The sequence below is a fragment of the Arvicola amphibius genome, chromosome 5, assembly GCF_903992535.2.
Source record: "Arvicola amphibius chromosome 5, mArvAmp1.2, whole genome shotgun sequence".
Lineage (NCBI taxonomy): Eukaryota > Metazoa > Chordata > Mammalia > Rodentia > Cricetidae > Arvicola > Arvicola amphibius.
The window spans coordinates 84,906,522-84,921,170 of NC_052051.1; the positions used below are offsets into that span (position 1 = coordinate 84,906,522).

The 14,649-nt window shown below is 46.4% G+C and overlaps 1 protein-coding gene across 4 annotated transcripts in view; it reads left to right on the top strand.

The window, feature by feature from the left end:
- Ptprj (protein tyrosine phosphatase receptor type J) overlaps positions 1–14,649 on the top strand; it is a 159,533-nt gene that overhangs the window by 107,724 nt on the left and 37,160 nt on the right. For all 4 annotated transcript variants that reach the window (XM_038329876.2, XM_038329874.2, XM_038329875.2 and 1 more), the window contains exon 2: positions 10,707–10,731. In XM_038329876.2, the coding sequence (XP_038185804.1) occupies positions 10,707–10,731 (25 nt within the window). The remainder of the gene's footprint in view (positions 1–10,706; positions 10,732–14,649) is intronic.

Here is a 14,649-nt window from a genome sequence, read left to right on the forward strand (position 1 = left end):
CCAAGTTATTTCTGCCTGGGTATATGGTGTAATAGCTTTATCAGGTAACATTCCAAAGGTTTGCAAACTAAGTTGATATCCTTTCTGAATAACATGCAGCATATCAGATAAATACGAGATAACAATTTTTGCAGATGACACATGTTTATGTACCCATAGATGGGTCCTTGCTGCCAAAAAACTTCTGTAGTTCAATGCTGAGAGGGAAGAATTATCAACAGCAGAGGCTGGCTATAGTCAATATAATGAATATGAGCAGAGGCAAGCTTTTCTTAAAGTAATACATTGCCTTACCTGAGGTGTCAACTTACGGAAGGAGGATGGATCTGGATTCCCCTGCAGAATGTCAAAAAGTGGTTTTAAGACTCCCTTAGGAATTCCCAGGCTGGGCTGGACCCAATTGAGGTCTCCAAGCCATTTTTGAAAATCATTCAAAGTTTGTAGTTTATCTAAGCAAAGAGTAAGTTTCTGTGGTTTTACTCCTGTCTGCAGCAACTGATGCCCCAGGTATTGATATGGAAACTTGTTGTTGTACCTTTTCAGAAGCAATCATTAACCCAGCACGTGCTAGGCATTTCTGAAAGTCAGCCAATGCCTCAAGAACTATATCTGGGTCTGTCCAGCTAATAGGATATCATCCATATAATGAATGATAAACACTTAAGAACACTTATAACTTATCGGGGCAATAACCCGGGCCACAAACACTTGGCAGATGACAGGACTAACCCTGGGTAATGTTACCATTGGTAGTGTCTGTACGGTTCCTTGAAATTTATAGACAGTACACTGAAAGCAAATTTATCAGTCTTTTGTATGCAATGGGATGGTGAAAAAAAAATCCTTCAGGTCAATACCTAAAAGATGGCATCCTTCAGGAACACCCATGGGCTGAGGCAGCGCAGGTTCGGTAGTGCCCGCTACTCCCGTACAGTCCTCAGTGCTCTCAGATCTTGCAGCAGCCTCCACTTTCCAGACTTCTTCTCAATAACAAAGATAGGAGTATTCCAGGGAGAAGCGGATGGCACTATGCGTCCTGCCTCTAGCTGTTCCTGGACCAGGGTATGAGCAGCCTGTGATTTCTCCTTACTTAGGGGCCATTGCTCTAACCATACAGGGTTTTCCGTTTTTCATTTTATGGGAATATGTTCTGGCTGCTCTGCAATGGCCCCTAAGACAGTTTCCCAATGCTGCACGCTGTCCAGGTGACTGTTGTATGATTTTTTTTGTCTTCTAAAATTTGCGGGTCTCCCTGTAGATCTTTGCCCAACCCCCACCCAGGGACAAAGCCCTGGTCTGTTGACATGCACTGCACAGGTTCAGTGGTCAGAACTGCTCCCGTAGCTTGCAAAACATCTCTTCCCCAACAAATTGAGAGGAAGGTGTTTCAGGACAAATGGTTTAAAAATGCCTTATTGCTGCCTTCATCCTTCCAATCTAAATATTGGGTACTGCACTCTGGAGAACTGACTATTCCTACCCACTGTAATGCCGTAGAGGCCAGGCTGCAAGCCAGTGTTTTTTAGCAATCACAGAAGAATCAGCCCTTGTGTCTGGAAGGCCTTGGAACCTTTCCCCGTGGATTGTTAATGTAAGTGTAGGGTGGTTCTCTAAACTAGAAACTCAAAGTGCTCCAGGGAATCCTGTGGAGCCAAACCCCTTGTCCCCCCTTCTTGTTTAGTAGGGCAAACACCTGGATTCTCCCTAGGCTGACTGACCTTCCCTTTACCTGCAGGGCAATTCCTTTTGAAATGTCCCATTGAAAACAAGTCCTTGATCTAGCTTCACCTTGACTCCCCCTAAGGGCAGAAACAGTTACCTGTCCCATCACTGAATGCCATTAATGTCCCCGCATAACCGGATATAGTCATTCAATTCTGTATATAGTCATTTAATTCCTATGTGCAGCCCTCCTGACAGTATTAGCATTTTCCTAGTCCAATTGCTTTATGACAGGCGTAGTTGTGTCCACATTCCCCAAAATGCGACCTCCCAGCTGTAACAGGGTAAGGTTGAACAAACTCAGGATAAGGTTCTGAGGGTCCTTGAAGGATCGTAGACAGCTGTTTCCCTGCTCCTTTATTAGGTAAAGCTTTCCACATTTTCATGGCTGCGGCTGCTATCTGATCATAAACAGCAGGGCCATAGCAATCTGTGCTGCTAACCCCGCATACTGCCCTGCACCAGTCAACATGTCAAGGTTATGGTCACCTCTCCGTAACAATCTCCTCCCGAAAGACAAGCTCTGCAAAGCTGCAAGGTTGAGTTCCACAAAGGATTCCATTAGAGCCACAGTGAAGGGGGCATGAGTTCCGTAGGCCTTAACTGCTTCTTTTAGTTGCTGAATGTCCTTAAAGGCCAGAGGGTTATACTGCCTGATCCTCTGTCCTTGCAGATCAATAACTTCCACAACAGAATAAATTTGCCTTTCTCTACTTATTTAGTCTGTCTTGGATCTCTCGGATTTCTGCCTATAAATCCATAGGGGCGGAAGCAGCAGCAAAAGGATTTGAAGCAGCAAGGAATGGATTCTGCTGCGGAGGTCTCATGGAGACATCTCTGTTTGCTTCCTTCCTTTCTTCTTTTTCTAACTTCTTTCTTTAGCAGTGCAGTCTTCCTCTTCTATATCCCTTTTAGTCCTTTTTTTTTTTTACATGCTCCCAGTCAGGAATATTAAAGCCCCCTGCTTGTAGAAACCAGGGACTATACTCTCTCAAAAAATTAGGCAATAAACTACCTTACACAAAAGAAAATTGTCTTAATGAACTCTTGTGCTGTTTTAGTTTTATTACTAGTGCCTTGCTTGCCTTGCTTTTCTGAAAGAACTATCAGTTGGCCGTCAGTCCTGCGTTACTATCAGTTGGCCGTCAGTCCTGCGTTACTATCAGTTGGCCGTCAGTCCTGCGTTACTAGCAGTTGGCCGTCAGTCCTGCGTTACTAGCAGTTGGCCGTCAGTCCTGCGTTACTAGCAGTTGGCCGTCAGTCCTGCGTTACTAGCAGTTGGCCGTCAGTCCTGCGTTATTACACCCTTTTCAGTTCACCCTCACGGTCAATTTCTTACCTGCTGGCCAGCATTCCGAGGGCCACCTCTCAGGTGTTCTACTTCCTGGTCTTGCTGATGGATCTCCAGCTGTGATGCCTGCGTTACTCTCTCCAGTACGGTTTGCACTACTGTACTGTGTGCTACTCTACCATTCGTGAGCTGGGCAAGGGCCTGGAGATAAAGAACACACAAGAGACATGGATTATTTGGATTATTCGTGAGGAGAGAATGCTGAATGCTGTTTATTCAAGTTTAGGAAAACCCTTATATACCTAACTGCTGCACAATGGAATTACCCCAGGCAGGTGGGAAGTTACCAAGCCTAAAGCAATGGCCCCATTGTAATGGATTAATTAAAATGCTGCAGGATCCCCTAGTGGCTGCAGCAGGCCGTGACCCGAGCAGCACAGGAGACCACGAGAGGAGACCACGCCACAGGTCTCCAAAGCCGCTGGTTCCCAGTGGCGGGTGAGGGACAGATGGATAGGCACGTCACGCAGAGTGAGGTCGGACATTTATTTAGTGGGTTATGGAGGGGAAAGGAGAAGGAGAGAAGAGCAGAGAGGCAGAGAGAAAGGGGGGGCAGAGAGAGCCAGAGAGTGGGAAGCTACCTCTTCGAAAAGGAAAAGGAAGAGACTCAGGCTGTAAGGCGGAAGGAAGATCTGCCTGCCTCAGTGGATGGCGGAGGGACTGGGCATGACTTGTCTCTTAAAGAGACAGGACAGACCATTACACCTATACCTAACCACCAGGGGGGCAGAGGGAGCACAGGAACAAACAGGACGCTTAGCCAGAAATTGCCTCAAGATGTCTGGACAGAAACTGTCTTCAAGATGAACCCCGGGAGGAGAGGAGGGGTATACCCATGGGCCCTACAAATGCCATGCAGTCTGGTGGGGCTGCTAAAGGATATGGGATCTACTCTCTACTTTCATAAAGTTCACGGAGAGGCAAGCCACCAGGTTCCAACTTATGTTCCCTGTAGTCCATTTAAAGGTTCTATAAATGTGAGTGTTTCATTAAAAAAGAGTCCTCAGACCACGCTCTCCAAATTTGAGAGTGTTTGAGATTGTAATGAAAACATTTGTTCAAGTCTCTATTGCATTAAATTTTAAATTAAAGCTGTCCCATCTTGTAAAACAAGCAGTGTGCTTCCCTTGGCTGTCCCGGAATGGGCCATCCTCCTGCCTCTGCATCCTGGGTGTTGATATGTGGAATGTGAATACAGTGGAGATCATCAGTGGCTTCACCTGGTTGCACATACTTACTCTAAAAGTAGAAAAGTCACTTGAGGTTGCTGTTTTCATCTGGTATGCATAGATACTTATATGACCGTACATATAGATATGAAATGTAGAATTGTGTTCTTACATGTTATTCATAAGGTTCTTTCTTGGGTGTAAAATCCCCAGCTCTGCTAAGAATACTTATAGAAACTTCTGGCCCAGGATTTCCAAAGCCACACCCAGCTCTGCCTCACTCAGGTAGATCTTCTGACTGCCTTCCTCTGCCTATGGAGGAGGTCATCATGCCTTCAACTGCCTCCAGAGCAGAGCTAAGGCTGCTGGACTTTTCAGCTGGGTGGTGCCTATCCCATCCACTGAACCCCTGAAGGTTCACCTTGAATCTTCAAGGAGTGGATCTCTGGGTGTTGCTGACTCTTAAAGACGATAGGATCAAATTAAGAGTCATTTATTTGCAAATGAGGTAGAGTAAGCCAGCCTGCGCTCATCTTGCTGTGATTGATCATTTGCCACATTGTCTGCTGTCTGCTCAGGTCCTGTTTTGGGGCTCCAGAGTGGAATTTAATGCCAGGTATTGAGATGGGTCCTCCAAGTAACACCTCCCTCTGGGGCATTTTCAGCCATGGTGCTTTTTGTCTGTGTTTGGCAGGAGGTCCTGCCAGTGTGCCCTTTTCATAAGTCGTTCTGTGACCTGTATTTCAGGGAGCTGCTGGGTAATATTCACAAGGAGATAAACTATATCTAGGAAGAATGGTGGCCGTTCAGAATTGGACTTAGTTTGCTCCAAATCCTATAAAATGCTGTTTGATTTTAAACATTTCTTGAAGTGTTCACATTTTGTTTAATTATGTCAGTAAGTAAAAATAACTATTGTACTATGGTGTGTGGGCTTGGCTTTAGAAGGATAAGGAGTCTATTGTTATCATTGTGTAATTAGTTCAGTCCTAATTATTCACCCTGGAATGCTGACCACGTAGACTAGAAAACCTGCAGCCTTGCCACTTGCTAAACTTCAGGCAGCTCTGTGTTCAGTCGGTTCCAACAAGCTGAAACAACCTGTCTATCCCTCAGGCAGGCCAGCTTAGCAAGGCCAGACATTGGTGACCTTGGGTTCCTGGAATCTGTGGAGACTGCCAGTAGACGAGGCTGGCTGCTCAGTGCTTCCTGGACTTAAGGCCACAGATTTCAGGGTCAGGCGGACCTTAAATCTTAAATTGTAAGTTGTTTAGTTATCAGGACTGGAGCTTAACTTTTCCCAGGTGTGGTGTCAACATCTGTAAAATGGGGCACACATAGCTTATGGTCTCTGGAAGGTTTAAACTAGATGATTGGCGTACCACCTGCAGCTGGGTGAGAGTCAGGTCTGCAGCAGTGTGGTCTCAGGTCCGTCTCCTGACTCTTTTGCCATTCGCATTCCCTAGGTCCTTGAGCAAGGTTTACCTGCTCGCCTAGGCCCCCTACCTTGCCCTCTTTCTCTGGCATTCTCTTTAGGGGCTTTTCCCAAAGAGCTCTTAGTGGGTCTGGACCACCATAAGAGCCACGCCAAGGCTTGAGACAGCATGTTGAGTGGAACGGACTAAAAGGTTCAAGGGATCATCAGGTGAATTGAAAGGGTAGCTTTGGGGTTTGGTGAGGAGGAAGGGTGTTAGGACCGGAATCAAGGAACTTTTCTGTATTTGAATCTTGAGAGAACACAGATACGGGATGTATATTGAAGATGCCCTTCCATTATTTTATAATAGGTGAAATGAATGACTTTATGAGACCCTCAAGCCGTAGCCCAAAGGTCAAGCCTGACCTTTTTAGAAGACAGGGTCTCCCTATGGAGACCAGGCTGGCCTTGAACACACAGACATCGTCTCCCTCAGTCTTCCCAACTGCTGTGATGTGTCAGTCCCCCTCTCCATCTCCTGCTTGAGCTGAACTTCGTGACCACTCTTGGCTCTCACCCACCAGATTGACAGGCTCTGCAGTGTAGTCAGGTGAGCCTGCGCTGCCTTCTCCATGCCCACCTGTCTATACCCCAAGAGGAGCTGACCTCTGTGTTCTATGCCAGGGGTGCCCTTGACCTCCACCTCCCTGTTTGGATAGCCCAGTGGGTACCTTCAGCCAGAGATGGAAGAGGTGGCCCCCTCGGCTTGTCTCCTCTTTGGAGTTGTGCTGCTGCAGGATGCCTGTTGTTGCTTTCCCACACCCACAGTCTTTTAAGACTCCCCTGCTTGCCCTGGCTGAGATGTTGCCTGTCTCTGCTGGACTGCTGGCTGATACTGTGCATTTCACACTGATGAAGGTCCTGACACACAGGTTAAGAAAGGAAGGTGTCAGTGAGGTCACTAAGTGAGAGAATAGGGTCAGGTTCCGCCCGCCTTCAGTGTTCACAGAAGGCCCCCACCTTAGGCACTGGTCTGTTTTATGTTCCAAATAGAGGGTTCTGCACAGAGTCACAGCCTTAATCTTACAGAACAGAAACCAAAAGAGCACAACAGATAATCACCCGTTCTGGCTCTTGTTAGTTTTATGTGTATGGATGATGTCTTGGGAGCTTTAAAGAAAGGTTTGAACCTTGCAGACCTAGGATGCCGCTGTCTCTGCTCTGCAGGACCTCATGTTGTAAGAACAGAAAACATCACAGAAGTGGGGAGATGAGAATCGTGGGTGTGGAGACAGCCTTAGGTGATCCAGGAGGAAGGGTGTGATTGTGTGTGTGCACGCGCATGTGCGGGTACACACATGCACACACACACACACACACACACACATGCATTCAGGGCTTTCAAAGTTCATAGCCTGGGAGACAGGGCAACTGGGCAGTCACATGAGAGAGAGGGGAAGAGAGTCTATTTTGGTGTGTGGTCCTTTCATGCAGATTTGGGGAGAATTTGAAAGTTTTAGGTTCATGCTCCTAGTGCAGTCTCTGCGAACTGTTTGTAGAGCAGGAAGAGTTCAGTTCCTTCCTTTCCTCTTCCTTCTCCTTCTTTTCTTTTTTCTCCAGGAAGCTCTCTCTCCCTCCTCCCTTGAGTAAGGTGGGGAGTGGCTGAGCAAGACTATACAGTCCTGCAGCATACTATCTTTAAAAAATGAGAAAAACTTACACACTAAGAGGGATTATTTGGAAGTGCATTTCAGCTGTGTGTAGTGCGCTCACGCTGATGTGCAGCTCTTATCTCTGTCAGCTCTCCACACTTGGAATTCCCACAAAGAAACCCCCAAGTTGAGCTTCCCTTTCCAGGCCCTGTGACCCCTTGCCTGTGTTCCGCTTCTGTGGGTATTTTATATAAGTGAACTCATACACTATGTGGGTTCGTGTGTCTGGCCTCTGTCATCATTTTAAGATCCAGCCATGGATCAGGAGTTAGTGCCCCACTCCTCTTGTGGACCAGTGACTTTTCTATTGTCTGGTTGTGCTGTGGCCGCCGTTCCACTTGCTCTTCCGGTTGTGTGGATCTTCTGCGGCACCTGCAGCAGCTTACTGGTGCGAAGGCTCCGGCATCTGGAGCCCCATAAGCCCTAAGTCTTAGGTTGAACTCCCTGTGAAGGGAAGGGAAGAGAAGGGAAGGGCTGGGGGCGGGGGAGCTTACCTTGAAGTTTGACACGCCCCTTATCTGTTCACACCTCAGGGCCTGCTTTCTGCCCAGAGGGAAGTAGCTTGTCTTTCAGGCTCTCTTTTGTCTCCCTGTGCTGGGGCAGGGCTAGTATCTGTGATCTTGGCTTGTGGAACCTGAACAATGGAATCCTTATATGTGGATGGAGATTCTTATTTTTGTTGCCATCACAGCTACCTGGGCAGGCTGAGGACTCTGGAGGGGCCCGAGGAATGCTTACTGCTTTCCCTATGGGGGTGGAAACCGATGTGGGGATACCCGAGGGAGGAGAGTTTCAGCTCCTCCACTAGGAACAGCAGGGGCTGTGGTCCTCACCATGCCCAGCTGTCAACACTGGGAAGTCTCTGCAGGTAACTTTGGTCTGCTGTTTTGAGCCTGGGAATGTCAGTCTTCCCCGTTATCTCAGCACCAGGCGTAACCGGGCGTTTACTTCCTTCTTGAAGGATGACCTCTCTGTTGCTGGCATTTTGAAAGTATGTGTGAAGTGCCCACCTGGCCAGGTGTCTTGCAGGTGCTATTTACAAGTGTCTGCTTATCTGGTGTGGAAGAGGCTGGGGTGTGGCTGGCCTGAACTGGGCTCCTGGCTGACCTGAACTGACCCTGGGAGAGGAATTGAAGGTTAAGGGAAATGGAAATGTCAGTTCACCTCACTGTCTTGTGTGAACCAGCGTGACTTTGCTACAGCAGACAGTGCAAAAGCAGGTAGCTGAGTGGTAAGTGTGGGTGTAGTGGCACACGGAGAGCAGAAACCCGGCCCAGCCTGCCTCAGCACCAGGCACAGAGCATGCTCACTCTGCTTGTCTGTCTGTCTGTCTGTCTGTCTGTCTGTCTGTCTGTCTGTCTGTCTCTCCTTCCTTCCTTCCTCCCTTCCTTCCTTCCTTCCCTCCATTTTTTCTTTTTATTATTATTTTTGTTAAGACTGGAAAGGAACATGCTGATGTAATATTTTTTATAATTATTTTTTAAACCTTCACTGATCCCTAGTGTATTTCTCTCCACTTTAGTTGGCAGAGCTGGTGGGTTTACACAGGTCCTCTGTAATTGAGCGCCAGGCTTCAAATCCAGGCCCTGCTGCTCACCTTCTTACTAATGAGTTGTTTGGAGCATTGAGTAATGTTGGAGAGCCGTTTAGGACATGTCTGGTAGTCAGCGCTCTGTGACTTGAACACATGGGGACTCAGCTGTGATTTCTTTTTCTTCAACATGTGATTTTACCTGTGCCAGTGACTTAAGGTACACAAGACTGAGACCTAGAAAGATCACACCGTGCTTTTGCATACATCCTTGTTTGACATCCCAACCACATTGCACCCAGCTCAGGTGTGCCACTTGTCTGTCTCCCTAAGGCGCAGCTGCCTCTCTCCTTGTCTCTGGGATAACAAGGCTGTTGGCTGCAGCCCTGGCATTTCAGAGGACTGCTGGGCTCTTGTAGGTGCTTCATGCTGGCACGTTGTGGTAGTGCTCTCTGTCTCAAGTTACTTTTAGACTTACCTTATTTCCCTTGCTTTCCAGCAAACAGTTGGAGGGCAGGATGCAGGTCTTTGATGATTTCAGGTGGTCCTAAGATGAATGAATTCCAGGAGGGGCAAAAGCGTATAGATACCGAGGAGAGATGCACCGTGGGCAGGTGCCAGGACTCAGCCTTCCTAATGCGTGGAGGTTTTGTAGTTAAAGATTGTTTTTAAGGACTGGGCAAAATATGCTTGCTTTCTTGTGCTAGGATCCTTCACAGATACATTGATTGACGTATTGCCTGACTCGAGGGGCGGGAGCTTGAAAGACAAGGCAGCGGGAAGTTTTGGGGGACCTTGGGAATGCCTTTCCTCCTCCTCAGCTTGTTTGTTCTTTCCTGTGGCATTTGTGAGCGCCTGCGATATGAACTGCATTCCTGCTCCTGTGGAGGAGACAGTGGCAATGGAGGGTGAGGGTGCTGACTTTTCCTGGGTGGTTACTGAAGAGACTTTTGAATGGGTGGCATCTTAGGGAGACCCTAGGAAAGAAGAAAGTGTCGGCAGTGTCCTATTGCAAGAGGGAACAAATACGTAAAGGTTCTCGGGGGAAATTAGTTCCAAGAATGTGAATGTCACCAAGAGTAGAGAGCTTGCTGGGTAGTTAAGGTAGACTTTAATTCTAAGGATGGTGGTAAGTTGCAAGATATTTCTCTTCTTTTTATTATTTTCTTTTTCACAATCACCATACTTTGGAAATTCCAATTTCCAAAAGCATGTATTTAAGAAACAATGAAACATACAACTGCAAATTACATTATATGTTGGGGAAAATAATTTATGGCATGGGTAATAATGAGTACCACTAAAGGGGTCTCTCTACCACAAACGGAATATTGGCATTGTCAGCTAAATCATACTTCACTCCTTCTCAGAGTGGCATACCAGATGATTTAAAAAAAAAAAAAAGCTGCCATCAGCTGACGGCTGAAGAAGGTGACCGGTCCAAGCCCCCGACTTTCCACTTCAGGCTTCAGCAGTCCGCTGGCCCTGGACTTCGCTGTGGGAAGAGCCTTTGGTCCCCATTTCCATTTGTTCTGGCTCAGACAAACTTGGCTTGGCTTTCGTGTCTGCCTTGGTTCATCTCACAGAGGCAGGAGCCCTGAGAAACACTGGGTTTATGTAGTCAGCAGTGTCATGGCCTCCATAAAACCCGGTTAATCCTGCGTCATTGGCTTGGGCTCCCCACACACTCTGACCGCGGCGCCATCCTTCCACTCCCATTAACAGGTCCCCAGCTGCTCTGTTTCTGATTTGCATTTCCATGGCTGAGTGAATCTGCTGACTTCCCTTTTCTCTTCCCTTACAGGTCCTGTGCACAGGTGCAAGTGCGGGTGAGTACCTCGCTCCTTCCCATTCTTGTGCTGTTTGCTGTTGTCCCCTAGTGGTCATCATGCTACATTAGCGGCAAATGGGGAAACTGTTAAAATCCACTTACTCTCCGTTTTTTCCTTAGAAGCCAAGTGAAAGTAGAAGCAGCAAGTGAAAAGAGAGTCAGTTCTTAAACCACAGCTATAAAAGTTCTGTGTTTTCTAAGCTATGTGGGGGTGTTCTCCTGCAGTTCCAACTCCTTGGGAGACTTTTTCGGCCAGAGGTCTCTTGAGCTAGAGAGTTTGAGAGAAGCCTGGAGCACACAGTGAAACCACCAGTTCATAAAAGCACTGGGCTGTCTATGATTTTCTTTGGCAGCCTATCCGCATGGATGAGAGAGAGGAATTAAAACTGTGGTCGTTATTTCCCTGTCGCACGTGCCGTTATTCCGCAAGGACTTCTTTGTGTTACTGTTTTACTACCTTTAAATATGGTGCTGTGGAATTTTAAAATCTCTTTCAGAAGCAGAGACAGCCTCCTCTGGTTTTTAGTATCAGCCTGGGGATGGGGCTGTAGCTCATGGTTGGGTACTTTCTCAGCATGTATGGAGTTCAGGGCTCCATCCTTAGAACAGTAAAGCAGAGCAGAATCCCTTCCTCCTGAGTCCCAGTGTGGTTGTGGAAGACCGAGCTCCAGCCATGGCTAGGTGCTTTCTTTCCTTGTTCTACAGGAAGACAAGATAAATATGGTGCTTTTCTGACGATCTAGTAATGGTGGTTTTTATAGCTAAATACATTCATCTGAAAGCGGTTCTGGGATCAAATCATTACTGTTGGGGTTGGAGAGATGGCTCAATGGTTAAGAAACTGGCTGCTCTTCCAGAGGACCTGGGTTCAATTCCCAGCACCCCCATTGACCTCGTAACTGCCTGTAATTTCAGTTTCAAGGAATTGGACACCTTCACACAGACATATATGCAGGCAAAACAAAATGCACATGAAATTAAAGTAAATAAATTATTTTAAAAAGACCTTACTGTTTCTGTAGAAGGATAATAGTAGTTAGTATTTTAAAAATGCATATTCTTTTGGAAAAAATGGTAGCTTTTGTTTGTCTCTAAAATTCAGGAACATTTTTTCACTTCTTACTGGGAAAAAAAAATCCTAAAGCCTAGGATTCATTGAGATAAAATGATTAGCTTGGTCTCATAGTGCTATGCAAATTGGGACCAATCTACTGAACCCTACTAATAAGGCAAACCGTTGTTAGCAACAGTAATATGCAAAGGTTTTACAAATAATGGGGAACCCACACAATAAGGCGGTATCTTTTCCGTGAGACAGTCTGGTAGATAAGCTAGTCAGAGGTTGGAGCCACTGGTCTGCAGAATCTGACCCTCCAGTGCAATCATCTTAGAGGGTGGTGTGCAGAGAATCTGACCCTCCAGTGCAGTCATCTTAGAGGGTGGAGGGCAGGGACCAACCCCAGAGCTGTTCCAAGCCAGACGTCTTTCCCTAGGTTCACCGAAGGGCTGTGTTAGTCTGCTAGGGCTGCCATCATGATCACTGTACATACTTTATTTTCTTATAATTGAGGAGCTTGTCTTCGCACACAGACCTCTGTTCTCTCCCTGTGTCATCACGGGCTCCCCCAGCCCCTGTGCCTGTGTACTAATGCGTTCTTCTTAAAGTGTAGCAAGCTTTCTTGTTGGACTATCTTTGGATCACCAGCCCGCAAATAATGACCTGGAGACTTATTATTAATTATGAAAGCTTGGCCTTAGCTTAGACTTTTTCCCAACCAGCTCTTATAACTTAACCTTTTTTTTTAAATCTATGTTCTGCCACATGGCTTGGTTACCTCTTCTTAGTATTGCACATTTGACTGAGTCTGCTGGTGAAGTCTCCCATCGAGTTTTCTCCTCCTCCTCTAGTTCCTCCTCCTCCTCGTTCTTCTCTTCCTCTTCCTCTTCCTCCTCCTCTTCCTCCTTCTCTTCTTCCTCCTCTTCCTCCTTCTCTTCCTCCTTCTCTTCCTCCTCCTCTTCCTCCTTCTCTTCCTCTTTCTCTTCTCCTCCTCCTCCTCCTCCTCCTCCTCTTCCTCCTTCTCCTCCTCCTCCTCCTCCCTCCCTCCCTCCCTCCCTTCCTCCCTCCCTCCCTAGAAGTCCTGCTTATTTTCTCCGACCTAGATGCTGACGATTCAGCTTTTTATTAAACCTATCAGAAGGCACCTTAGGCAGAGAGACACATCTTCACAGTGTACACAAATATTTTGTAACATATGAGGGCATCTGTTTTATTGCAAGAGGCCACACCCTTATGACCTCTCTTGAATTTAACCCCTTGATACACACTGTCTTGCAAGCACACACGTATTTGGAGATACTGATGTTTATTATTTTAATGTATGGTTTTGGGGGATGACACAATTTAGCCCATAACATACAGGATTTAGGCTCAGCCTCCAGAATTGATTTCTGGATTACAGTTATAGACCTGACCCATCTGTAGAGTCACTGTGACAGGCAGCAGGATGAGTAATTGAGAAGATGTTTTACCACATTCAGAAGGTGTCTTAGTTGGGATTTATAGTGTTCTGAAAAGACACCATGACCACAGCAACTCTTACAAAGGAAACATTTAAGTGAGGTGCTGGCTTACAGTTTCAGAGGTTTAGTCCGTTACCATCGCCACAGGGAGCACGGTGGCGTGCAGGACGACATGGTGCTGACTACATTTTGACTAGAAGGCAGTAGTAGAAAGCTGACTGACTGTCACACTGAGTGGAGCTTGAGAAAAAGACCTCAAGGTCCACCCCCACAGTGACACACTTCCTCCCACAAGACCGCACCTACTCCAACAAGGCTGCACCTCCTAATAGTGCTGCTTCCTTTGGGGGACATTTTCTTTCGAACCACCACAGAGGGTGTGATGGTTGTGTAACCCCAGCTTGACTACCCACACTGCTGAAGTAAGGATGAAGGACTGAGTTCCAAATACAGTGTGTACCAAGGAGACCTAAGAGACACATCCAGGTATTTTCTCCCTTGGCTGCAGACAAACATTTTTCTGCACTGGAGAACGAGCACCGTCTGGGATAGACCTATGCTAGGCTGCAAAATATATCTTACAAGTTTAAGAATTCTGAGAGCTCTGCAAGCATTTTTCAAAATCAAGGAAAACTAGAAATAAGTTAATAAGAACTTGGGAAACTTTACAGATATTTGGAAAGTAGCAATACACTTAGATAAGCCACAGTGCAAGAAAAAAAGGAACTAAAACATTTGAGAAAAAATGGAAAGACTATATTCCAAAACACACAGGATGTGACAAAAACATCTCCTAACAGGGAGGTTTACATTAATGAATGGTTTTGTTAATCCCTCCGTAAAAGATTAGAAACCCAATTCAACAACACATTAAAGACTGTTCATTGTGATCAAGTGAGATTCATTCCAGGGATGTAAGAATGGTTCAGCATATGCAAACAGTGTATCTCATATGTTAGATTAATAGAATAGACAAAAGCCACAGTATTATTTCAAAATCCACAGTATTATTTCAATAAATGGAGAGGAAACATTTAGCAAAATTTGAAAAAGCTGCACTTTCTACCCCATGACTATTGAAATGTAGACATCTATCTCCCCATGGTGCTCAGATTCTCTGTATGAATGAAAGCAACTCAGTTCTTAGCATGTCTCTTTGCTGTTGACCATGGCACTGTAGCTGTGCTCTTGCGGGTGAGGTGGAAGGTGCACATTCTCGGCTGACAGCATGTCAGGGAGTGCTGACAGGTGCGGCTGATGTCCGTCCTCCTCTGTGTGCTTGTTGCTGCTTTATTCTCATCCCCATTCTCACTGATCGCAAATGGCTGCACCCAGTGCTGATGGGAACTTCTTAGAGGAAACTCATGCCTGAAAGGGCCTCACAAGATTATCCCTC